Source organism: Syzygium oleosum, unplaced genomic scaffold (genome assembly GCF_021117445.2).
Source record: "Syzygium oleosum isolate NSW1041296 unplaced genomic scaffold, Sole_v2.1 Sole_v2.01, whole genome shotgun sequence".
Taxonomy (NCBI): Eukaryota; Viridiplantae; Streptophyta; class Magnoliopsida; order Myrtales; family Myrtaceae; genus Syzygium; species Syzygium oleosum.
Genome location: NW_026607485.1, coordinates 10695884 through 10723554, shown reverse-complemented (window position 1 = coordinate 10723554; position 27671 = coordinate 10695884). Strand labels below are relative to the sequence as shown.

At 42.0% G+C, this 27671-nt stretch overlaps 3 protein-coding genes and 2 pseudogenes across 3 annotated transcripts in view; all 5 read right to left on the bottom strand.

Moving 5' to 3' along the window:
* LOC115666935 (1-aminocyclopropane-1-carboxylate oxidase homolog 1-like) lies at positions 1-2890 on the bottom strand (annotated as a pseudogene).
* Positions 2891-6137: 3247 nt separating this feature from the next.
* Positions 6138-9004, bottom strand: LOC115666899 (1-aminocyclopropane-1-carboxylate oxidase homolog 1-like). Its single transcript, XM_030588544.2, has 3 exons — positions 8430-9004; positions 7365-7686; positions 6138-6727 (listed from the first exon to the last, which is right to left on the bottom strand). Exons 1-3 carry the CDS (start codon positions 8957-8959, stop codon positions 6467-6469), a joined length of 1113 nt encoding a protein of 370 aa, XP_030444404.2. The 5' UTR covers positions 8960-9004; the 3' UTR covers positions 6138-6466.
* Positions 9005-15485: 6481 nt separating this feature from the next.
* Positions 15486-21646, bottom strand: LOC115692614 (1-aminocyclopropane-1-carboxylate oxidase homolog 1-like; annotated as a pseudogene).
* The window catches only part of LOC130139441 (1-aminocyclopropane-1-carboxylate oxidase homolog 9-like), a 67048-nt gene continuing 58180 nt past the window's right edge, over positions 18804-27671 (bottom strand). Inside the window, exon 4 of the mRNA XM_056316409.1 lies at positions 18804-18895. The gene's annotated coding sequence lies outside the window, so the exon portion shown is untranslated. The remainder of the gene's footprint in view (positions 18896-27671) is intronic.
* Positions 22878-25792, bottom strand: LOC115692613 (1-aminocyclopropane-1-carboxylate oxidase homolog 1-like). Its single transcript, XM_056313942.1, has 3 exons — positions 25305-25792; positions 24125-24446; positions 22878-23204 (listed from the first exon to the last, which is right to left on the bottom strand). The coding sequence occupies exons 1-3, from the start codon at positions 25454-25456 to the stop codon at positions 22947-22949; spliced, it is 732 nt and encodes a 243-aa protein (XP_056169917.1). The 5' UTR covers positions 25457-25792; the 3' UTR covers positions 22878-22946.

Sequence of the window (27671 nt, the reverse complement as noted above, 5' to 3'; positions counted from 1 at the left end):
TACGTTAAAAAATGTATCTGCAGAAACAGAAGTGTACAAAAGAGGCAGCCACATTGACATACATACATATGTGTACAAAGAGGCATATAACGATCTACAGCTATGCCCTCAAATCTCAGTACAGTTCTAATCATTCCATCCTCCTTCATTCTACAGATATTTTGTGGATCCATCCACCGCTGATTATTGCTCAAAATGTAAGCAATCCAATATTATAGTTGAATGGCTATCGAACCAACCTGAAATGTGTCAGAGCTGAAGTGCCGTCGAGTCCTTTTGAGTCATAGTATGTGATGAACTCGCGAAGAGAGGTTTCCCGATACAAAGCCGGTCTGTCTTCTGATAATATTTCCTTTATCGGGCCGTACATTCTTGTTGTTGGATATAGATGAAGAGTGAAAAAGCAAGCCACAGATAATCTAGGGCCAACACGGTTTGCCAACACTCGATGCCAAACACTTTTGAAAATGTCATTCGACATAAGCTGTAGGAAAGTAAAAGAGTACAGTGAAGATCCTCATTTGTTAGGTGCTAGCATTATAACTACGTAAAACTTGGTCACAATAGAGAATAATTTTGTCGATTCCTAAGACCTCTAGAATCTAGCTAAGGTTTGCAAATTCAGACCATGCAAACCTAACATTGACACTATTTCTCTAACAACATTCCTTTAACCAGTAGTGCCACCGGTACTCTAGACTGTAGTGTTACCAGATCTTCATATGCAATGGTGCTATACCGCACATGAAAAATATGACTACTATTATATTGCGGGTCCAAGAGACATTGCTTTGAATGATCAACGAAAACCAGTGGAAGTTTGCCACAAAACTCAGTGATAAGGAAGATTCGATAAGTGATAAGGAAGGTTTATAAAAAGTTTCAGCACATCTAGCAAGTTATTTCAACTAAGCGGATTGACAAAGTTAAGGTGTTAAGCTACAAAACACAGGAAACATTTTATAGTTTCCGTATGTCCATCTCATTTACTATGATAGCATAAAATTGGTTTTCAAGAATTCGGAACTACTGAAAATTGAGAACAAGAATTAGGAGGTGAGCTCTGAAATCAACTTAGCAGTCAAATTTGATAGAAAAATGTAATCCTACTAGGAACAGGGTCAAAAGCTTGCCTGAAGGAGATCTCCAATGTTGACAACTAAAGCTCCAGCCACAGGGGGAACATCAACCCATTGATCTCGATAATAAACTTGAAGTCCCCCGATATGGTCTTGGAGAAGGATAGTAAGAAAGTCAGGATCAGAATGCTTGGTGGTGCCCATAGTCAGATCAGGCTCTGGGCAAGCTGGATAGTAGTGACTGAGAAGAGCATGCCCTTTTGCGCAGTCCATATTTACAAGATGGTCGGGTTTCAGACCAAGCGCCTCTGATAGCAATTCAAACAGAGTGATCCCTAATGCCTTAACTTGCTTGGAATACTCCATCAGCATGTCTCTGCAATATATATGCCAAATTAGACGGAGACGAGGATCAGCTTGCTCTATTATTCCAATAAAAAACTTGTTTCAATTAGTAAAACCATAGAACTGCATCGATTGATAAAGGTTTCACAACATAAGAGGTCTCCAACAAACCATTTTCACAGGCACAACCGATTTTGCGGTTCAGCCACGACTAGATTACTGTGTAGCAGTTAGATACTGAGCAGTTCATCAATGATGTTAAGCCCGTGTATTCCATTTTTATTTCTTTTAAGCAAACTACACAGAATTCTCTCTATTGAACACCTCAGGTGCAGTTCCAAGTAGAAGGTTAGTCAGAAATTTATATGACAGTTCTGCTCAAACCGCGGGTGCTACAAATAGGTGAGTACACAAAACTCGAACCAACAAAAAAAAAAAGGCTTTTCCCTCTTTGAATCCCTTACATAACGGACCTATATTCCAGCAAAATTACCATCTTTCTTCCTTTTCTTCTCAAGATTGCTGGAGCATGATCCGGACCGGAGAGTTCTACGGAGTTGTAAGGCTAAAAACCCTGACGGAGAAACCAATGCAGACACTCCATTCCATAATCAAAATGTCATCCATGAAAGCAGCCGAGGAAGAACTCAAGAACCCCAATCTAAGTTGGCCAGTGGGAATTCTATACACTGCAGACAATGACAGTCTATAGGATAATTACACTTTTCTGAAGCACATCTAACCCAGACGAAGAAGCGTCTTCAAAGTCAACTGAGCTTTGAAGTAAAAGCACAATGAAATAACAACAGCTCGTCCTCAATCAACAATGGAGCTTTAAACTAGTACCTACAGACCAGAGGCAACTCCAGAGGATCGAGCGGCTCGGGCCCCATGACGCAGAACAGAGTGTCCCTCCAATTCGCGTGCTTCGACTCGTACAGATCGAAGTTGCTTATGAACTTCACCTTCCTCTCCGCCTCCCTGCTGTAGTACCCCGCCTTCGCCTCCCCGGGCAGCTCGTGGAACGCGCGCGCCGCCGCCAGCGCCCCCGCCAGCGCGCTCTCCGGTATCCCGTGGTTCACCACCTGGAAGAACCCGACCTCGCGCGCCGCCGCCAGGACCCGCGCCACCGCCGCCGGCCGGCACGCCGCCAGGCTCCCGAGGTCGATCACCGGGATCTCGAGCCCGGCGGGCGCGGCCGGCCCGGAGGAGCGCCGCCGCCGGGCCGGTCGGCGGCGATGTCCTCCGGCGGGCGGACGAAGAAGCGGGGGAGCGTGGCGATGCCGGAGTCGGCGAGGCCCTTGACGCCCGATTTGGAATCGTCGAAGCGCTTCAGCTCCCGATAGCGATCGTGGGTCGAGGGATCGGCTTCGTGTGGATCGTCGGCGGCCACCATTTTCGAACGAGAGAGAGAGAGAGAGACAGACAGCGCTGATGCTTCGTGTTACGATTCTGTCTGAACACGTGCGCATACTACTTTTTGCAAATTTGTCCCTTACGGATTGAGGATAAATCCTACTACTTGATTAACCGCGGGAAAATTTGTAAATAAGTACTTGAACGGCTACTTTCTCGGGAAAAAAAAGGAAGAGATTAATAGCAAGAAAAACTTTAAATTGGTACAGTTATGATAAATTTATCGCAAACTAAATTTTTGACCATAAAAAACTTCAAACTGGTACACCTTTTACAATTTTGACTATTCCATTAGTTTTCATTAAATTTTACAGACAAATTTCTGAATTGGATGGCACGTGGCAATTGACGAGTGCACTAATTTGGGATTTTTACAGGTGTACCAGTTTATGATTTTTCATGTTATTAATCCAATTTAACGGAGAGAAAATTTATCACAAATGTATCGGTTTGGGATTTTTGGTGATAAAAAAATTAGTTTAGGGTAAATTTGTCACAGATGTACCAGTTTGGAGTGTTTGGTGGTTAAAAAATTAGTTCAGAATAAATTTATCACAGGTGTACTAATTTAGAATTTTTCATGGTATTAATCCAAAAAATAAAAGGCTTGTAGCGGATTTTATCTCGAATAATAGTCTAAAGTTACTAATTTACTCGGCCCAAGGTCAATGGCAATTGCAGTAAGGGTAATTTCGTCCAGAGATTTTTATTTCTTTTTTTTCTTTTTCATTTATTTCTTCCCTCTTTTTCTTTTGTTTTTTTCCTTTTTTCTTCGTCATCTTTGCCTCTGTCGTGTTCACTTTGAAGATCACCTTCTCTAAAGTTCATCTCTATCTCCCCACCGACCTCGCTATGGACGCCCTCAAACTCGCTCACCACCGCCGTCGACGGCAATCCCAGCACCTTCGTCGAAAGATGGAGGTTGATCCGAGCCACAGATCAAGTACGAGCGGGGCAAGATGTGACTCAGATCACGTAATTGTGGTCGTGGTCGAGCACGACGGGGTGTAAGCCATTAGCTTTGTGTCCTCATCGTTGTCCATGCTCGAACTCAGATTCATCCTCTCGCACGCTCCGATCGGTCTCGACGAGGCGAAGCTGGATTGAAGTCCCTAAGCCAAATTTATTGGAGATTTTTGTGGAAAAGTGTTAATGCAAACAGGACTGTGAATGTTATGAATCATCCAATCCAGACCCAACCCAACATTCCCAAGTAACTATGAGTGAAGTTTATATATGTCCAAATGGATCATAAACTCATTTTTAACCCATATATTAGTAAATGGGTAATAAATAAATCAGTGATATTCAATAAGTGGGTCATGAATGGGTATAAACATAAAATGAGTCATAAATAGGTCATAAATGGATTTACAACTTATTTAAATTCAACTTATCTCTTTTGTCCTCACTCAATATCACTCTTATTCATTCCGTACTCTTATCTCGGTTTGGATATGAGTTTTCCTTAATTGAATTAAATATAGAAGTATTTTAGCAATATATGTCAGGTTGGGTATAAATTGGGTATGGGTCGAGTTGAATATGGGCCATTATATTTGCATTACGTGTCAAAACAGGTTAAATGGGCTTATTTGGATCGGACTGTTTTCGATCTAACCCAAACCCGCCCCAATCCACTGGTTTGACGGGTCTAGTGAAGTCGAAGTTACCACGGCATTGCCATTTTCACTAGCGTACATGAAACTGTTACTTTAATTACCAGATCAAGTACTTTCAAGCAAAAGGAATAAAAAATGATTCTTGATACTTCTCCATTCTCAAGTTCATCATCATTGCCGGTCTCTTCAGGCCAACGCTAGAAACCCGATCCTGAAGTCGCAGCTCAAGAGGCTTGTCGACTGGGGTTTCCGGGGCGCCCTGAAGATTTCATCGTCGGAGAAGGCGGCTGGTGGCGAATGACCTCGACTCGCCTTCTCGTCGCCTCGTCGCCGTACTCGGCAAGTGCGTGCGGGAGGACGCGAACTTGCGGAATGCAGAGCACGCACTTCGAAGGTCGCTGGTGGGGAGGCTGAAAAGCTTCTTGTGTAAACTGCAGAACGGCATAGAATTTGAATACTAAAGTTTTGTAATTTTCCAAAACTGGAGCACGCAGTTTGCAATTTTGCGAACCTTCTCGAATATCTTTCTATTTTCTTCTCTTTCTAAGCTGATCGAATTGTTCTGCACCCACGCGAGCTCGCTGGCGAGGAGGCCGCGCTGTTGTCAAGACGGAGGTGATGCAGTGGGAAGAAGGAGGCCTCGCCCCGCGGTCGACGAGGGTTGCTAGCTCTCGCCACGTCAGAGATTTCCGGCTTATATTGGCCATATGGACTGAATTGGCACTAATGTGAAAATGTTTATAATTAAGTTGGTCCAATTGAAAGATTTAGAATTGAATCGATGCTATTGCAACAGGTTTAATACTTTTTTGGTACTTTTCCCGATCACGTAGCATTCTTCACTCTTTAGTGCTTAAAGGGTGCGATGCTTTTGAGGCATGGCGAGTCCCCCTTAGTGGAGAGTTTTCTCAATGGTTCGCTGCCGAGGTCAAACGACTCCGGCCACATACTAAGGAGGATGATGGCACAAAATGCGATCGAGGATTGTTGATCCAAGGAAAATTAGTCCGTCGAGTCAACAAGTCAAATCTTTATTTCCCTTTCAGTTTCCCTTCATAAAAATTGATTCTGTACATTTGATGAAGTTTATATTTGTCACGTGAAGAACTTTTAGGATCCATGCAATTAATCTCATCTTTACTATGTCACTGCTTTGATTTTATTATTTCTCTAATTTCAAATAACTTCTACATCAAGTGAAAATATAAGCCAAAGGTGGTTCACCGGCCACGCGCGAATGTTCTGGCTAGTACAATTAACAAGTTAAAAAATTCGTACGAAAACATTAATTGTTTTATTAGATTCTATAATAATCTTCAGCAATAATTCTTTATGGTAAACTACGGTCATAAATTACTAACACAGCACCAAGATCAGCTATTATAAATATAATTACTCAATTACATTTACTTATTTATCTATTTCGGCATAGGTAATTAGTTTATCCTTTTAAATTTATTTTGAATTCAAGTTTAATATGGAACGCAAATGGCTAGGAAATCGCAAACAACCATATACGGAACAGGGCATGTAAGAAAGCGAAAGAAGAGAGAACTTCAACTGCCACTATATGTATTTGGCCTAAAAGAGATGTTACATCATTATGCGTAAGTGCAAAATACATGTTACCGCATCACCCAGAACTCAAATCAGTCTCATTTTTGGGCCATGAACGTGGAGAAAGCTTCAGCACAAGCAACATAACATTCAACGGATCAATATGCTCAATGGTGTCGGTGTTTGATGTCGCTAAAGATATTGAGTTTATCTGGCATAATGAACCGATCAACCTAATACGACGGTCCTATCTGTTCAAACATATATATGCAGAAATCAACATTAGAAGAGCCACGGAAACATCAGTGTACAAAGAGGCATCTTTCGGTATACAATCATGCTCTCAAACCTCAGTACATTCTACTCGGTACATCCTCCTTCATTCTACATATATTTTGTGCTGATTGTCGCTTGAACTTTAAGCAATCCAGTATAGTAGTCAAATGGCTATTGAACCAACCTGAAATGCGTCAGAGCTGAACTACCATCGAGTCCTTTTGAGCCATAGTATGCGATGAACTCGCGAAAAGAGGCTTCTCGATACAAAGCCGGTGGCCCGTCTTCTGATAATATTTCCTTTATCGGGCCATACATTCTTGTCGTGGGATAATGATGAAGAGTGAAAAAGCAAGCCACGGATAATCTAGGGCCAACATGGTTTGCCAACACCCGATGCCAAACACTTTTGAAAATGTCATTCGACATAAGCTGCAGGAAAGTAACAAGAGTACAGTGAGTATCCACATTTGTTAGGTGCTAGCATTATAACTATGTTAAAACTTGCCCATAATAGACAAAGATTTTGCCGATTCCTGAGACTTCCAGAATCTAGCCAAGGTTTACAAATTCAGACTCCAAAATCTACCATTGACACTATCCCCCTAAATACATTCCTTTAACCTGTAGTTAGTCTGTAGTGATGCTAAATCTCCATATGACATGGTGCTGTACCACACATGAGAAATACGACTACTATGCAATGTGGGTCCAAAAGACAGCATTTCGAATGATCAACGATAACAAATGGAAGTTTGCCACAAAATTCAGGGATAAAGTAGATTCAGTAAGTGATGAGGAAGGTTTTAGAGAGTTCCAGCACATCTAGCAAGTTATTTCAACTAAGTGGGTTGACAAAGTTAAGGTGTTAAGCTACAAAACACTGGAAATAGTTTACGGTTTCCATATATCCATCTGATTTACTACGATAGCATGAAATTGGTTTTCAAGAACTCAGAACTACCGAGAAACGAGAACAAGAATAAGGATGTAAGCTCTGAAATCGATTTAGCAGTCTAATTTGATAGAAGTAAATGTAATCCTACTAGAAAGATGATCAAAAGCTTGCCTGAAGGAGATCCCCAATGTTGACAACTAGAGCTCCAGCCACAGGTGGAACATCAACCCATTGATCTCGATAATAAATTTGAAGTCCCCCGATATGGTCTTGGAGAAGGATAGTAAGAAAGTCAGGGTCAGAATGCTTGGCGGTGCCCATAGTCAGATCAGGCTCCGGGCAAGCTGGATAGTAGTGACTGAGAAGAGCATGCCCTTTTGCGCAGTCCATATTTACAAGATGGTCGGGTTTCAGACCAAGCGCCTCTGATAGCAATTCAAACAGAGTGATCCCTAATGCCTTAACTTGCTTGGAATACTCCATCATCTTGTCTCTGCAATACATATGCCAAATTAGACAGAGTCGAGGATCAGCCTGCTCTATTATTCCAATTAACAAACTTGTTTCTGTTAGTATAACTATAGAACTGCATCAAGTTCACGACGGTTTCACAACCTAAGAGGTCTTGAACAAACCACAGGCAAATTGATTTTGCAGTTAATACACGATTAGATTACTGTGTAGCATTCAGATGCTGAACAGTCGCCAACGATGTTAAGCCCCTGTACTCCATTTCACACGAGAAATTATTAAACCATGTTAAGCAAACTGCAGAGTTCTCACTATTTCACACAAGAGATGAGTACATGAAACTCGAACCAACAAAAAAACTTTCCCCTCTGTTGAATCTCTCACATAGCGGATCGATTTTCCTGCAAAATTACCGTCTTTCTTCCATTTCTTCTCGAGATTGCAAGAGCATGATCCAGACCAGAGAGTTCTACGGAGGCAAAACCATGACAAAGATACCAAATGCAGACAATCCATCCTACAATTTCAATGTCATCCATGAAAGCAGTCGAGGAAGAACTTAGAACCCCAATTTAAGTTTAGCTAGTAGGAATTCTACACTACAGACAATGACAGTCCATAGGATCATTACATCTTCTTGAAGCACATGTAACCCAGACGAAGAAGCGTCCTCAAAGTCAACGGAGCTCACAGCAAGAGCACGATAATGTAAGAACCTGTCGTCCTCAATCAAAGATGGATTTGCGAATCTGGAGGAACTCGTACCTGCAGACCAGAGGCAACTCCAGAGGATCGAGCGGCTCAGGCCCCATGACGCAGAACAGAGTGTCCCTCCAACTCGCGTGCTTCGACTTGTACAGATCGAAGTTGCTCCGGAACTTCACCTTCCTCCCCGCCTCCCTGCTGTAGTACCCCGCCTTCACCTCCCCCGGCAGCTCGTGGAACGCGCGCGCCGCCGCCAGCGCCCCCGCCAGCGCGCTCTCCGGTACCCCGTGGTTCACCACCCGGAAGAACCCCACCTCGCGCGCCGCCGCCAGGACCCGCGCCACCGCCGCCGGCCGGCCCGCCGCGAGGCTCCCGAGGTCGATCACCGGGATCTCGAGCCCGGAGGAGGAGCCGCCGGGCTGGTCGGCGGCGATGTCCTCCGGCGGGCGGACGAAGAAGCGGGGGAGCTTGGCGATGCCGGAGTCGGCGAGGCCCTTGACGCCCGCTTTGGAATCGTCGAAGCGCTTCAGCTCCCGGTAGCGATCGTAGGTCGACGGATCGGCGTCGTCCGAATCATCAGCGCGCACCATCTTCGAATGACTCAGAGAGAATGAGCTTGAAGAGTTGACGTACTATGATTCTTCGCGACGCGGATTGCAGATGCTATGTCTAGTATTAGAGATTTTATAATGGTAAAATAATACTGGTAATATGCTATGCACTCGCTTGCATGAGGATCTTATGCATCAGAAACTGAGGTTGGAATGCCTTGTGCTTGGAATAAGGGTTTAGCTGGATGATAAAAGTCGGTCTTGAGCGAATTGAATGCCTGCATTTGCTAAGTTATTGTTCTGAACATAAATCCCTTTTCTAGCAAATTACGTCGTTTTTATTTCACTTTGGCCACGTGAGTGCCATGTCGATAACGTTTGCTTTCCAACATCCATTTGGGTAGATTTTTAAATATACTCATTGACAGAACCTTGACAGAGGATAAAAGCGTTATATATGTACAAGTTTGAGATTTTTTATGTCACGGAAAAAAATTTAAAGTAAATATATCACGGTGAATATAATTTAGAGTTTTTTTTTTTTTTGCTTTTTTTATTATTATTAATAGCGACATTATTACCATTCGCACGTGCCCCAAACCCACATGCTCGGTGTATATAAATTATTTAAAGATGAGGAATCTTTAGATTAAATATGTGATAGTAACTAAACACGGTTGAGGTGAAGGCTTGGAGGGGGAGATATTGAGAAATGGAATGAACATTCGACAGTAACGAAACGAAAATAGTACATACATAAGCTCGATTTGGCACGAGTCTTGAGTATTCGAGTCGAGTCAAGCTCAAATCTTGAGTCTTGAACTGTGTAACGATTTGAATCGACTCAATTATATCCCTAGATCAACCATATATCCAGCCATACAACAAAATATTGATTTTAACCCTACCCTTCTTCGTCGATCCCCACCTAATATTCCAACATACCCTCCTCCTTATCCAGGCAATCGTTTCGGCGGCTACTATGACTGAAACACAATAATCTCTTATAGAATTCATTACAGAGAGGGTTCTTGCCTCTATGCATTTATGGGAAAGCTTTTTCTAAAATCGGGCACTAACACGCACCTGGGCAAAGCATTTGTGTAGTTTCAAAACCCCTAATTTAATTGGTGATGGGGACTTTTGGCATTAGGGACGAGCCTGAAGCTGCTGCCGTTGCCGTCGCAGCCACGCCGCCACCCTAGCCACCTTCATCGCCTGCCAATCATGTGGTAATAGCAGACAGTCGAGAAGTTGGGAGTGGTGAACACTATTTACTGGATCCATATGGCCTAATTTTTGTCATCCACGCCCTTTCTGCACAGGAGCCAACTTCAAACTGATTAACGCTTCACAACTTTAAATGATCTATGGCCGGAACACCATCAAGACCTTTCGAGTATATATATTTGACGTAGTCTTTCGCAGATGTTTCTCGATAGACCGGACGGTTTTCTTCTGATATCAACTCCTTAATTGGCCCATACTTTCTGGGAGAACCCTCTTGCCCAAGATGTGTTCTGAAGAAACAGGTCACCGAGATTCTCGGTCCTATGTTCTTTGCCAGTACTCTGTGACAGACACTTTTGAACTTACCATTGGTGATTAGCTGCACAAAAGGTAGCCAAATCTGTCAGCTAATCAATCTACTGTGTCTCTAAATGTCAAATGCACAGATAAAGATAGCTTGCTGAAGACTGCACTTTCAAGATTAATACTAGTTACTTGCAATAACAAGCCACATGAATGATATACATATATATACTGAACTTAGTATGTGACGAAACCGGCAATTGTAGGTGCATTAGTGCTCTTTAAGGACACTGAACTTAGTACGTGACGAAACTGGCAAGTCCAGATCACATAGCATTCTTCGCACTTCAATTCTTCAAGGGTGCGACGCTCCTAATTGTTCTTGTCCTCACCAGATCTGGCCGAGGGCCACCATGCCTTCGTCGGCCACGGCGAGGGCTCGCAAGCCCTTGACTAGTGGCCGACGAGGGCATTGCGGGCCTCACTGGGTGCCGACGACTCTTGCTGGCCCTCAGTCCAAAAAATAGTAAAGAAAAAAGAAAAAAAAAACAAAAAAATTTATGAAAAATTCAGAAAAATATCAAAAAGTTATTAAAAAATATCTGCGTTAGCGCTGGCCATGTCATGTAAAATGGCCAGCATGCACATCAGTAATTTCCAACCAAAATTAATCCGATGGACTCGATTGGCAAAATGTGAAAAAGTTTAGGAATAAATTGGCATAATTGAAAGATTTAAGACTGAATCGGGACTAGTGTAATAGGTCGAGGACTATTTTGGTAATTGTCCCAATATTTACCTATCTACCACAAGGAAAATTATTCCATTAAATCAAAAAGTTAATCTTTATTATGTTTTCAGTTTCGTGTCATAAAAATTGATTCTGTACTTTTGATTAAGTTTACATTTGTCATGTGAAGAATTTTTAGTATCCATGCAATTACTCTCATCTTATTATGTCACTGCTTTGATTTTATTATCCTCCAATTTGAAATAACTTCTACATAAACTAAGGTGGCTTCACGGGCCACGCACGTATGTTTTGGCTAGTATAATTAACAAGTAAAAAATTTCGTATGAAAATACTAATTGTTCTGTTAGATTCAATAATTATCTTTAGCAATAATTCTTTACAATAAACTACTACTATGATTTTTACCACAGCACCAACATCGGCCATTATAAATATAATTACTCTGATAAATTCATTTATATGTCTATCTTGGTATTGATAATTAGTTTATCCTTTTAAATAATTTTGAATTCAAGTTTAATATGGAACGCAAACGGCTATCAAAATAGCATTCAACGATATACGGAACAGGGCACACGAGAGCTAAAGAAGAGATAGAACTTCAAGTGCTTGTGATACCATTATCTCTAACATTTTTATATGTTGTAAATATATATGTATAAACTTTTTACCACCGCCCGCAGCGGCTACGTTAATTCGCGCTCTCTGCCCCTCACGAAGGGTGGGGAGTTCGAATCCCAGCGTAGTCGTTAGGGATTCTTAAGTGTGGCGCCATGGTGGTGGGTCCTGCGCTAGCGTCACCCCGGGTTTACGTCGCCGGCTGTCGGCTGTACGGCGGTTCCCGGGTCATAAAAAAAAAAAAACTTTATCATATGAATAAATAGATAAAGATTATCAAATTTTAAATTGTAGTGCATCCTAAGAATATAAGCTAGAGTTCCAGTTTAATTCAAGTTTCGAGTCCACTGTATCAACCGATCAAGACGAGTAGAGTCAAGCTCTACTTTACCAAAACTTTATTTGAGTTGAGCTGGAGTTAAAAAATCAAGCTCGATTTAGCTCGGGCAGAGTATCAAGCCTTGAAGATTGAAGTCGAGTTGGGCTCGAGCATTGGACTTTGCATTGACTCAAGTCGACTCGACTTGATTGTACCCCTAGATCAAACGTGTCTCCAATCATGCAAGAAGATATCAATTTTTTAACCGCCTTCGTTGCCCGGCAAACATGTGGTAATAGTGATGGTCACGAAGTCGAGAATGGTGAATGTTAAAATTATGATAATGAGAGTAGAATTGCAATATCGTGTTTAGAGGGGTTTACATCATGTTAAGTAAATATATACTGTAATTCCTTCATTAAACATAATAAGAAATATCATTATCCTTTCAAACATGATATCAGAGCGGGTTGAGAAACCCTAATTTTTTTTTGAGGTAACCAATCCTAACTGTCGCCAATACTCTCCGGCGAACCCACATTGGCGACTCAATTCGGCGAATCCAGATCTGATGGCTCACACTCCATTTAAGTTAGTTCATTCATATGTGTGGGGTCCGTGTCGTGTTTCTAATACTTCTGGTTTTAGATGCTTTGTTACATTCATGGATGATTTTTCTCGAATGACTTGGTTGTTCTTAATAAAACATCGTACTGAGATTTTTCATTGCTTTTGCCTATTTTACTTTAAAGTATTGAATCAGTATAACACGTCTGTTAAAACTTTATGATCAGATAATGCCAAAGAATATCTTGCCTCCTCTATTGGTTTTAAATCCTTTCTTGAATCTCATGATATTCTTCATCAAACATCGTGTTCATATACTCCACCGCAAAATGGTGTAGCCGAACGCAAAAATCGTCATCTTCTTGTTGTTGTTCGTTGTCTTATGTTTCATATGCATCTCCTTAAACATTTTTGGGGCCATGCTCTACTTACAACATGTTACTTGATTAATCAGCTTCCAATTTCTGTTCTTCAGGGGGAGACACAATTTTCTATTTTTCATCTAGATCTTCCTCCCTTTGCATTACCTTTGCGTGTCTTCGGTTGTATTTGCTATGTTCATCGTCTTTCTCCGGGTCTTGATAAATTAGATTCTCGTGCTAAGAAATGTATCTTTGTAGAGCACTCTCGAACTCAAAAGGGCTATAAATGCTATAGTCCTACTTGTTGCCATCTGTTTGTGTCAGCTTATGTGACTTTCTTTGAGGATCAAGCTTATTATGATACTCAGTCAGATCCTACGGTGGTACAGAGGGTGGCGGGTGTGTCCTCCCAGCACTTCCTCCACTCTCTATACCTCAAGCACCATCAATAGGATTTCAATTTGTTGAGCGCACATATCAACGGCGTGCTACAGCTCCTTTCACGGTAGTACAGGTCCTACAGACATCTGATTCATCTGTTCCTCCATCAATTGTAGCACCATCCTCCGATCCTGATTCACCTATTGCTCTTCAGAAAGGTACACGTTCCTGTGCGGGTCGTCCTGTTGATTGCTATGCTCACTTTTCTGACCTTTCTTCTTCACGTCTTCGTACTCATCATCCAATGTCCAATTTCTTATCATATGATCGTTTGTCTCCTGCCTTTTCTATCTTTGTCTTGTCTTTGTCCTCTATTTCTGTGCCTAGTAGTGTTACTGAAGCTCTTGCTCATCTTGGATGGCGACAAGCCATGGAAGATGAAATGAAGGCCCTTCTTGAGAATTATACTTGGCAGCTCACATCATTACCTAAAGGCAAATAACCTGTTGGTTGTCGTTGGGTTTTCACCGTTAAGGTTCATCCTGATGGTTCTCTCGATCGATTGAACGCTTGGTTAGTTGCCAAAGGATATACTCAACATATGGTATTGATTATGATGATACTTTCTCACCTGTTGCCAAAATTCCATCTGTTCGTGTTTTTATTTCCCTGGCAGCACGCTTTGGCTGGCATCTTCATCAATTGGATGTCAAAAATGCCTTTTTACATGGTGATTTGGCTGAAGAAGTATATATGGAGCAACCACCTGGGTTTGTTGCTCAAGGGGAGAATCTGGTCTGTCGTTTATATAAGACCTTATATGGACTCAAACAGTCTCCTCGTGCTTGGTTTGGTAAATTCACTGATGCAGTTATCAAGTTTGGGTTAAAACAATGTCAAGTAGATCATTCAGTGTTTAGTTCTGTTTTCTTAGCTGGTTGTGTTTTTCTGGTGATATATATGGATGATATTATTATCACTGGTAGTGATTCGAATGGTATTCAACTACTTAACCAGTTTTTGCATATAGAATTTAATACTAAAGATTTGGGACGTCTACGATATTTTCTTGGGATTGAAGTTGCCTACTCACGGGCAGGTATCAATTTATCACGACAAAAATATGTGATTGATATTCTTAATGAGGTCGAATATCTTGGAGCAAAACCAGTTGATACACCTATGGAGCCTAATGTGAAACTTGATGCTGAAAATGGAGAACTGTTATATGATCCAGTCAAATATCGAAGATTAGTGGGTAAGTTGAATTACCTTACTGTTACAAGGCCTAATATATCCTTTGCTATCAGTGTAGTGAGTCAGTTTATGAGTTCTCCTCGTATTACTCACTGGAATGATGTATCAAGAATTATTAAGTACTTGAAGGGAACACCAAGTAAATGACTACTTTTTAAGAATTATGGTCATCTGAAAACTACAGGATTCTCTGACGTAGGTTGGGCTGGATGTCCTACTGATAGGAGATCTACATTAGGGTATTGCATATTTCTTGGAGGTAATTTAGTTTCCTGGAAAAGTAAAAAACAACATGTGGTTTCCCGATCTAGTGTTGAAGCAAAATATAGAGTTATGGCACATGTGACAGGTGAATTGATTTGATTAAGGATGTTATTGTCAGAAATTGATGTGTCAACATTAGATCCATCAACATTATATTGTGATAATCAATTAGCCATACATATTGCGAACAATCCTATCTTCCATGAGCGAACCAAACATATTGAGGTTGATTGTCACTTTATACGAGAGAAGGTCTAGAAAGAGGAAATCATTCTTCAACATGCAAGGACAAAGGATCAACTGGCAGATTTTTTTTTACAAAATCCCTACGAGGGAATAGAGTGATTTTTTTATGTAACAAGTTGGGACTATTTGACATTTACGTCCCAACTTGAGGGGGAGTGTTAGAATTGTGATAATGAGGGTAGAATTGTAATATTGTGTTTAGAGGGGTTTACATTATGTTAAGAATATATATATATATATATATATATATATATATATATATATATATATATTGTGATTCTTTCATTAAACATAATAAGAAATATTATTATCCTATCAAACAGTGAACACTATTTACAGCCTTATTGGATACAAATTCAGCAGCTCTCTAAGCTGCAATTACAACACATCTGGAACTAAAGCAAAACCATGAGTTGGGCATATGGCCTGATTTTGTCATCCACGCCCATCCTGTGCGGGAACCAACTTCAGATTGATTACTCTTCACAGCTTTAAATGATCTATTGCAGGAACCCCGTCAAGACCTTTCGAGTATATATATCTGATATAGTCTTTCACGGACGTTTCTCGATAGACCGGAGGGTTTTCTTCTGATAACAACTCCTTAATCGGCCCGTACTTTCTGGGAGAACCCTCTTGCCCAAAATGTGTTCTAAAGAAGCAGGCAACCGAGATTCTCGGTCCGACGTTCTTTGCCAGTACTCTGTGATGGACGCTTTTGAACTCACCATTGGTGATGAGCTGCACAAAAGATAGCCAAATCTATTAGCTAATCAATCCTCTCTCTCTCTCTCTCTCTGAGAATGTCGAATGCACAGATAAAGATAGCTTCGTGAAGACTGAGCTTTCAAGAACAATACTCATTGCTTGCAATAACAAGCCACTGGAATAATATATCTTCATCATTCGAGTTATTGAGAAGAATAAAATAGTACCAGCATCTTCTACGATGGATTTGAAGTCCTCTTACTCCTACGATTGTTACACTTAAGAATATGTTATGAAACATGATAAATGCCGTGATTGGCACAAGCAATGAACTATTCAATTATTTCTTAAATGTTTTCGGAGATATCAATCAATCCATATTCAGTTCTGCCAAATAGATTTCGTGACGGTGAAGGCCGAACAATAGTGAACTATCGCAGGTCATCACGAGGGAGTTGAGGTTCTTGTTGCCTTGCAGTTGCTCATGCCGGAATATCGGAAGGGGTATATGCAAACAACGAAAGATAGGAAACTCATTAAGAACAACCATGTCAAACCCACTTACCTGTAACATGTCACCCAGGTTCACCACGAGAGCACCATGAATGGGCTCAACATCTACCCAGTGATTTTCATGGAGGACTTGAAGGCCACCAGTTTGGTCTTGCAATACCACTGTCAGGAAGGAGCTATCCGTGTGCTTGGTATGACCTTGAGTCAAGTCTGGCTCAGGACATATTGGATAATAGTGTCCAATGAGGTACAGTCCTTCAGCACAGCCCATGTCCTCAAGATGCTCGGGAATGAGTCCCAAAGCTTCTGATAGCAGTTTGAAGATGGTAAGCCCCAGTCTCATCACTTGATCTGAATATTCCCTTATTATATCTCTACAAGCAGAGCATGCGGAAAATTGATGATAATCTTACATGCATGAATAGCTTTGTATGTATGAATTGAAGCACTATGCTCAATTGGTCTGTGGACATCACACTAAAATGACTGACTCTGGAGTCCATTAGCCTGGCTAGAAGCCCCAACATAAGTAATAACCGAGAAAAGCTCCCACTCCCACATGAGCTTCGCCCAAGATAGAGGATACTTTTTGCCAAAATGGTAAAGGGCACTCATCAGTCGCAAGTTTGAGTTCTAGAGGTCTCGATTTCAATAACATGAAGCTACAAAAGCCCCAACCGAGTGCCTTGCTGCAGGCAATCACTTGCTCCTGGGCTGGTAGACCAACAGGCGGAGCAGGTAAAGTTCAATTTCTTTTGTTTCTTTATGAAACTGACATGCTGCAGCTAAAATGGGTGGCAACCAGTTCAATCCTGGTTTTGACAGACTTCGGTTTGATGGTATCAACCAGAGAAACAGAACTTACCTGGTCTAGTTTTTAAATCTGTATAAGAAGCACTTTGGTAGTAGAATTGCTCATGATTCAAGTTGAGGCAAACTCATCCGCTAAGTTAGCAGTAGAACAGGCTACCTGCAAACTCGAGGAAGCTCTTCCGGAGTCGGCGGGTAAGGAGCCATCACACAGCACAGCGAATCCCTCCAATTCGCGACCGGCGCTCTGTAGAAATCGAAGTTGGTGTTAAAAATCACCTTCTTCGACTGATCTCTAGAATACAACTCCTCCTTCACCTCACTATCCTGCTCGTGAAAACTCCTGACGCCGTCAATGATTCCGCTCAGGACGTCATCTCCGACCCGGTGATTCACCACCTGGAAGAAGCCCCAGTCCTCGCACGCCTCGCCAACTCTGCGGACTATCTCCCTGCGCTTGCTGGGATCTTCATGAACTCCTTCCAAGTCCACGATCGGGATGCTGAAGCTTGTCCCGGCGGGATCGGAGCGGCCGGGCGACTGAGGCCGGCGATTGGTGAAGATACGAGGTAGCTTGGAGACGCCGGCATCGACGAGGCCTTTCACGCCGGTCCTTGAGGCATCAAAGGCTTTCAATTCGCTCTCGCGATCGTATTCGGGCTCTGCTTGGATGGGGACTTCGCCGGAGTTGGTCGCTGCCATGTTGATCGGCGAAAGTTCTGTGAGAGCTCGGTTTTCGGTTACAGGAGGTGGTGAAATGGAAGGGATTTGGATGCACAGGAGCGCAGAGGACGTTGGAGACGCCGATGGCGACGGCGACCGCCATTTTTTTAAAATGTGTTAGCCCAACGGTCACGGTCATTGACACGGCGATCATCGCTGGGAGAAAATAAATTATATCGTTTCCTCCTAAACCTGTAAACTCCAAAGTGGGAGTTTCTTCTTCATTAACTTCCAATTTTACTCTTCAATTTTTTGTTTTCAAATCGTGCGAGTAAAAAGGAAGGTTCCACACTCATATTATTAAAGTTTCTATCTCAATCTTTTATTCCATCGTTATACATCGTTACTTCCATAGCTTTGACACAATTATTGGAGTCCCATGCTGACCACCATTCTTATCCGCTTCTTTTTTTAGTCTCCTCAATTTTTGCCGAAACACTAATTCTGGAGATTGGAGCAGCTTTCGTTACACCAGCAATTCGCACAGAAGGATTGAATGGCAATTTTATCCGCCCCAAACTACCGGTCGACATGAAACGTTATCGACGTTTAGATTGTTAATGGCACCGAGCAGTCGATATGAAATTACTTCGATTCAACCAAGCGATGCCGCGCGGCAACTTTGCCTGTTGCCCCGCATCATCGGTCACACGGCCACAGATGTGAAGCTAGAAGATAAAGCGCCACCAGACCGATTTCAAAAGAGTGGTCTTCCTTATGATTTGGGCATGTAAATTAGTCTGACCGTTTTTTTGACACTTAGGACAATTAATAGTCCATAACATGAAAACAAAGCTCGCCAATGACACACTTCCATGGAAAAATCAATTGACAGAACTGACTTGGCTCAGTTAATGTCGCAAGAGCAACTGGAAGTTCCACAGTTCTAAACAGGATATTCTACCATCCGTCTGTTAGACCTCAACACCAACTTAGGCAAGTACTTTAGCTAGCGTCTCTAACACACAATTACACTGTTGGAATAATGAAGCTCCACTTTGCCGAAACTTTATCCTAGTTTTGAATAATCAAGCTCGATTTAGCTCGAGCTGAGTATCCAGCCTTGATTATTCGAGTCAAGTTTGATGCTCGTATTGACTGTGTGTCGACTTGATTATACCCCTAGATCAAACATTTATCAAATCCTACAAGAAAATATTATTTTTAACCCCACCCTGCTCCACTAATGCTGCCGCCGCCGCCGCCACGCCGCCGCCCTGACCATTGCCTGCCAAACATATGTTAATAGTGACAGTCGTGAAGTTGGGAGCGGTGAACAGTATTTACTGGATACAAGTTCAGCAGCTCTCTCTAAGCTGCAATTAATACACATATGGGACTAAAGAAAACCATAGCTTGGGCATATGGTCTAATTTTTGTCATCCATGCCATTTGGCACAGGCACTAACTTCGATTCAATTCCTCTTCACAACTTTAAATGATCTATAGCAGGAACCCCATCAAGACCTTTTGAGTATATGTATTTGACATAGTCTTTCACAGACGTTTCTCGATAGACTGGAGGGTTCTGTTCCGATAACAACTCCTTAATTGGCCCATATTTTCTGGGAGAATTCCCTTGTTCAAAATGTGTTCTGAAGAAACAGGCCACCGAGATTCTCGGTCGTACGTTCTTTGCCAATACTCTGTGATAGACGCTTTTGAACTTACCATTAGTGATTAGCTGCACAAAAGATAGCCAAATCTATGAGCTAATCAATCTTCTCTCTCTAAGAATTTCAAATGCACAGATACAGATAGTTTACTGAAGACTGCACTTTCAAGAACAATACTAGTAACTTGCACTAATGAGTCAAGCTAATGATATATCTTCATCATTCAAGCCATTAAGAAGATTGCATTAGTACAAGCACCTCTCGTTATGGATTTGAAACCCTACTAGTTATCAGGAACTTGAGCTTGGATATACTGATCCAGTAAGTGACAAAATTGCCTGAACATTCCCTACTCCGACAAGCATAAGCAAGTTGTATAAAACCAGTATGCCCACATCATTGAAAAGACCAATGTTGAACTCAAAACTTATTTTCAAGCAGGCAACACAAAAATTCTTTTATCAGAAAAAAAGTGAAGAATGGACAGTTTTCTAGCAGATCTTACATCAGCATGCCTCCTTCAGCCTAAAAACCAATTTTTTTGAAGGGAGAGAACATTTTTGGGACCTCCATTATCCATATCTTTCGGAAGAAATACTTCTAAACCACTCTTCACACAAAGCACAAAGTCCTCTTACTCCTACCATTGTTACACATCAGAAAATTTTATGAAACACGATAAATGCCGTGATTGGCACAAGCAGTGAACTATTCCAGTATTTCTCAGGTGTTTTTGGAAATATCAATCAATCCATATTCAGTTCTTGGATAACCTAGTCCAAATAAATCTCATAAATGTGAAGGCCCAAAGATAGCGGATTATCGCAGGTCATCGAATGCAACAAAAAGGGAATTGATCACGAGGGAGTTGAGTTCTTGTTGCCGAGCAGTCGCATCATGCTGAAATATTGGAAGGAGTATATGCAAACAATCAAACACAGGAAGCCCATTAAGTAAAGAACCATGTCGAACCAGCTTACCTGCAACATGCCGCCCAGGTTCACCACGAGCGCACCATGAACGGGGTCGACATCTACCCAATGATTTTCATGGAGGACTTGAAGGCCACCAGTTTGGTCTTGCAACACCACCGTGAGGAAGGCGCTATCCGTGTGCTTGCTTAGACCTTGAGTCAAGTCTGGCTCAGGACATGTTGGATAGTAGTGTCCAATGAAGTACAGCCCTTCGGCACAGCCCATGTCTTCAAGATGCTTGGGATTCAGTCCCAGAGCTTCTGATAGCAGTTCGAAGATGGTAAGCCCCAGTCTCATTAGTTGATTTGAATATTCCATTATTACATCTCTGCAAGCAGAGCGCCGTGGAAAATTGATCAAACATCTTACATTCATGAATAGCTTTGTACGTATGACTCGATCATATTGATTGTCGCAATATGGAGCACTGGCATTTTCGCGAACAGGTTTACCTGCAAACCCGAGGAAGCTCTTCCGGACTCGGCGGGTGAGGAGCCACAGCACAGTACAGCGAATCCCTCCAATTCGCGACCGGTGCTCTGTAGAGATCGAAGTTGGTGTTGAAAAGCACCTTCTTCGACTGATCTCTAGAGTACAACTCCATCTTCACCTCGCTCTCCTGCTCGTGGAACCTCCTGACGCCGTCGATGATTCCGCTCAGGACGCCATCTCCGATCCCGTGATTCACCACCTGGAAGAAGCCCCAGTCCTCGCACACCCGGCCGACTCTGCGGATCATCTCCCCGCGCTTGCCGGGATCTTCGTGAGCTCCTTCCAAGTCCACGATCGGGATGCCGGAGCTCGTCCCGGCGGGATCGGAGCCGCCGGGCGACCGGGGCCGGCGGTCATCGACGAAGATTCGGGGGAGCTTGGAGACTCGACGAGGCCCTTCACGCCGGTCCTCGAGGCGTCGAAGGCCTTCAATTCGCTCTCGCGGTCGTAGCCGGGCTCTGCTAGGACGGGGGCTTCGCCGGAGTCGGTCGCTACCATTGTTGATCGGCGAAGGTTTCTGTGTGTGACCGTGACGGTGTACGTGGAAGAAGGTCATGTAAGTCAAAGTAAAGAAAGATTTTAGTAAACAAAAAAATATTGCGAGTGGCCCATGATCTAGTAAAGTTTTCAAGAAAACAATTCTAGAGGCAACTTCTAGGGCCGTGCAAAACAGATAGCTCAGATCGGAAATTGGCCAGTTATTTCCAAATGGACCAGGAATCGGACCGATTATGTAAACTTTTTTAAAATTTTCAAAAAAATTAGTAAAATATAAACTAAATTCTCGTATAACTTTAAAATTTGTCACACTTTCTCGTTATGGTGGGAAAACAAATAAAAAAGCGGCCAATTACATTGGACCAGTTTGGTCTAATTGGTTCGGTCCCCAGTTCTCAAAATTGGGAACTGGGAACCGATCACCCCTAGCAACTCGGCAAGGAAAAATCACATTTGTGAAAAATAAGAGGGCATATGATGACTCTTTATTATTTAAATAAAGAAGGATCAAGTGATTTATCGATCATTCAATTTACAAGAGTCGTGTATGGTGAAAACAAAAGTTATGAATAGAACAGTCGACAACTTCAAGAGAATCAACAACTTGCTAGTAAAGTCATCAATAACACACATAACAAGTTATCTAGTAGAGCCTTCACCAATCGACGAGGCCATTGACATCGGCATGTAACCATCAAAGTAGTTGAGTTGATGTAACCGTCAAGTAGTTGAGTCGACAATTTCGGATGTGGCCATTTGTGGATAAGTATTGCTAAATAGTAAGAGCTACACATGGCATGTTTTATTTCGCAGTAACAAATTGTAACCATTGATTGTAGGTCGTTTTGTAAATTTATCTTTTTCTTTACTTCCTTGCAATATATATCGCCGGCAACGATTATTCCCAAGTGTTCGTACTTCAAATTTCATATCAATTAGTTTTCCGTCCAAAACCAACAAGAGAACCTACACACCCTTTGTTGAGTTACTCATTGGACCATCAACCTCTATATCACTTGTAACTTGTCCATCTTGCTCAATAACTAACCAAAGCAAGGTACGAAAATGGAGGTCGCCGATGATTCAACAGACATCACCCCATTGACCTACGGCCGATATCAAGAGCTCAGAGACTTCGATGAATCAAAATCGGGCGTGAAAGGCCTCTCCGATTTCCTTGGATGGAAATAGAGACTGTCTCGTCATATTCGACCAATTCTCAAATTTTTGGTACCCACAACCTATCCCGGGATGCGATAATGGAATACTACAAGCATGCGGAGGCGTTGGCGTCCACTCTGCTCGAACAATGTCTAAGCAAATAGTGCAGAAAATGGATATTATATCATACATTCATGAAGAATTTTGTATTGTATGAAATAGACTACTCTTCACAACTTTAAATGATCTAATACAGGAACCCCATCAAGACCTTTGGAGAGTAAACATTTGAGAATGTCTTCCACAGACGTTTCTCGATAGACCGGGGGGTTTTGTTCTGGTAACAACTCCTTAATTGGCCCATATTTTCTGGGAGAATCCTCTTGTTCAAGATGTGTTCTGAAGAAACAGGCCACCGAGATTCTCGGTCCTACGCTCTTTGCCAATACTCTATGATAGACGCTTTTGAACTTACCAGTGGTGATTAGCTGCACAAAAGATAGCCAAATCTATTAGCTAATCAATCTTTTCTAACTGAGAATGTCAGATGCACAGATACAAATAGTTTGGTGTAGACTGCACTTTTCCAAAACAATACTAATAACTTGCGATAACGGGTCACGGGAAATCATGTATCTTCACCATTCAAGCCATTAAGAAGAATGAATTAGTATCGGCATCTTTCGTCGTAGATTTGAAACCCTACTTATCAGTAAAATGAGACTGGATATTCTGATCCAGAAAGTAACAAAATTGCCAAACCAAAATGGCCTGAACATTGCCCTACTCCTACAAGCATAAGCAAGTTGTATATGTATAATACCAGCACGCCCACATCATTGAAAAGACCAATGTTGACCTCAAATTTAATTTCAAGCAGCCAACAGAAAAATTTTTTTATTAGAAAAATATGAAGAAATAGAAAGTTTCTAGCATATGTCAAACCCGCATGCCTCCTTCAGCATAAAAACCATTTTTTTTAACGGATAGAACATTTTTTGGACCTCCATTATCCAGACTATGCTTTCCATATGCTTTCAGAAGATTTACTTCTACAACCACTCTTCATGCAAACCCCAAAGTCCTCTTACACCTACAATTGTCGCACTTCAGAAAATTTAATGAAACATGACATTGGCACAAGCAGTGAACAATTCAAGTATTTCTCAAGTGTCTTTGGAAATATCTGTCAATCCATAATCAGATCTTGGATAACTTGGTCCAACAGATATCGTAGAAGTAAAAGGCCAAACTATAGCGGATTATCGCAGGTCATCATATGCAATCAAAAGGGACTCGAACACGTGGGAGTTGAGGTTCTTATTGCCTAGCAGTGGCTTCATGCTGGAATATTGGAAGGAGTATATGCAAACAATCAAACATAGTAAACCATGTCAAACCAGCTTACCTGGGACATGTCACCCAGGTTCACCACGAGAGCACCATGAATGGGGCTAACATCTACCCAGTGATTTTCATGGAGGACTTGTAGGCCACCAGTTTGGTCTTGCAATACCACCCCGAGGAAGGCGCTATCCGTGTGCTTGCTTAGACCTTGAGTCAAGTCTGGCTCAGGACATATTGGATAATAGTGTCCAACGAAGTACAGTCCATCAGCACAGCCCATGTCTTCAAGATGCTTGGGATTCAGTCCCAGAGCTTCTGATAGCAGTTCGAAGATGGTAAGCCCCAGTCTCCTCAGTTGATTTGAATATTCCATTATTACATCTCTGCAAGCGGAGCACGTGGAAAATTAGTACTATATCTTACATTCATGAACAACTTTGTGTGTATGAACTGAAGCACTGTTCTCAATTGGTCCGTGGACACTACACTAAAATTACTTACTCTGGATTCCATTAGCTTGGCTAGGAGCACCAACATAAGTAATAACCAAATAAAAGCTCCTATTCCCATATTAGCTTTGCCCAAGATAGTGGATGCGTCTGCCAATATGGTAAAGGGCGCTCATTCAGTCCAAAATTTGAGTTCTTGGTGTCTCAATTTCATTGACATGTACCTACAGAAGCCAAAGCCGAGCGGCTTGCTGCAGGCAATCACTTGCTCATGGGGTGGGTTTGACCAAAAGGTGCAGCAGTAATTTTCATGAAACTAACATGCTCCTGCTAAAACAGCCGGTAGCCAGGTCAACCCGGTTTTGACAGACTCCGGTTTAATAATATCAACCAGTCTGGAGCTCAAAATTATCCTTGGATAAACAGAACGACCTGGTCTAGTTTTTCAATCAGCATAAAAAGCACTTTGACAATAGAACTGCTCATGATTACAAGTTGGAGACAAACTCATGGTCTAAGTCAGTAGTAGAACAAGTTGAAAATAGAGGAAACTTAACGGTGCTGCGTCATCTTCTCTCTCTCTTTTTCCTGGTCTAGAATAGTTGATGAAATGACCTATTCGAATTCAGTGAGAATTATACAGATGGCAAATCAAATTTCTTCAAAATGAAGTTACTAATTCCAGCAAGAAAGACATCACCCTACGCTCTAGCCTCCTGATGGGAACTCCGACGGTGAAAACTAGAACCATTGTCGAAATTTGGAGCACTAGCATTTTCGCAAACAGGTTACCTGCAAACTTGAGGAAGCTCTTCCGGACTCGGCGGGTGAGGAGCCAGGGCACAGTACAGCGAATCCCTCCAATTCGCGACCGGTGCGCTGTAGAAATCGAAGTTGGTGTTAAAAAGCACCTTCTTCGACAGATCTCTAGAGTACAACTCCATCTTCGCCTCGCTCTCCTGCTGGTGAAACCTTCTCACGCTGTCGAGGATTCCGCTCAGGACGCCATCTCCGATCCCGTGATTCACCACCTGGAGGAATCCCCCAGTCCTCGCACGCCCGGCCGACTCTGCGGATCATCTCCCCGCGCTTGCTGGGATCTTCATGAGCTCCTTCCAAGTCCACGATCGGGATGCCGGAGCTCGTCTCGGCGGGATCAGAGCGGTCGGGCTATCGGGGCCGGCGATCACCGACGAAGATGCGAGGGAGCTTGGAGACTCCGGCGTCGACGAGGCCTTTCACGCCGGTCCTCGAGGCGTCGAAGGCTTTCAATTCGCTCTCGCGGTTCTTATTTATTGAAATAATTAATTAATAAAAAGTATTTCCATTATTGAAATATTCAAACATTTTTGTGAAGGACAAAACTATTTTACGTTTATTTATTTTTATAAGCGATACAAATAATTAATTTTAGGAAGATAGTTATCAAATTATTTATTTTTCATAAAACAAACACATCCATAAATTAGAGGCCTCATCCTCTCAATTTGACCTCCATCTCTCTCTTAAGAATTCGTGCTGCTTAACAAATTCTCACTTTATATATATGATTTCCTTTGTTATTTCGATTTTAAAATGGACCATAACTACTATGTCACTCCTTTTTGGCAAAAAAACAATTATGGTTTATGGCTTATGCTCGTGCTCTTATTAGTTTTTGGCTGATTATGTTCAGGGAACCAAATTTACTCACTTTGCATTTTAGTACGAGCATCAATTTTCAAGCGATGAAGAAAGAAAAGCGAAAAGGAAAATTTCTTAAACACATCGATTCACGTCAGCTTGGTACGACACAAGTATTTATATCTTGTGAGTTTCGTAGGTCGAAAAGATAGGACAAGGTTTGAGCCGGAATTTGTACGTGTCAAGCAGGGCGTGTTCTTGTGAAGAGTGACAAGGAAACAGCAAAACTTGACCCGATGGAGTAGGAAGTTAAACAACAATTGCTAAAGGGAAAATTGGAGTCCTTTTCCTAGCACTTGCGCTTCAAAATTAAGGGCCACTTTAAGGGCCACAGCAAAAGTTTTCTTTTTCTTTTCTTTTTTTTTCAAAATTTTAATATCTTAAAAAAATAACAAATAATTTGAAAAATTCACGTGTTTCATGATAAAAAAAAATTTTAGCCGACATTAAATGTTATGTATGATAAGAAAGGTCCCTAATCAACATAATAATTTTTACTCATTTAAATTTAAAGTACACTTTAATATCGGGTATACCAACAAATTTATGTCGCAACAACATAATAAGTAAAATTATTACCAACTCTTTAATTTCATGCCATATAATAATATATTAGAAAGAGGCGACCAATTCCACACGAAAAAGTAATGTTAATTAGAGCTATAATTTATTATTAAATTTTCCAACGGAATCTGTTAGAGGTAACGGCTCTATTTCGAAATAAAGAATAATCCTTATTAAAAATATGACCGTTGGGAGACCCATGTGACCGTTGGGACCGTTGCGGGAGACCGTTGGGAGGCCCATGTGACCGTTGGGACCGTTGGGAGCTCCCTTCCTCTATAAAACCCCATCGTCCTTCCTCTGCTCCTCATACGCTCTCTCTCTCTCTCTCTCTCTCTCTGCGAAATCCCTCTTCGGAGAAGATCAGTCTCTTCTTCCGTTTCTGTCTTCGACAGATTGTTTGATGGGTCCGATTGCTTTCTCTCGGTCTGATTCTGTGAAGCTTCTGGTTGCAGAGAGACTTAGTCCACTTGCGCTGCGGAGATTCACGAGTGCGTTCGCTTGGCCTCGACCGATCGGTCTTTGCGTTGTCGTTCTGAATTTTTCGGTTATTCGGTGACTTGGCAGGTTGGCCTTTCTCCTCTTCGTTTGGGGATGTCTTTGGTTTAGCTCCTCTGAACGTTGATTTTTTTTTTTCCGTTTTTTTCAGTTTTGTGACCTGCTTCTGGACTTCGTTGTTTGGAGAATTCGCGGTGGATTCTTTTCGCTTGGAGCGAACAGCTTGTCCGAGGATGTTGTCTAAGGGCGATGAATGGCAACACAGGTCAGTTTGTTTCATAAAACGAAGCGTTTGGGCTTTTTGGAGGACTGAGGATCTGTTTTGCTGTCTTTTGTTGGTAGAGATGATGAACTCACATCTTAGACCGGCGATGGACTAAATTTTGATAACCTTCTGGGTATTTATCGGTTTTG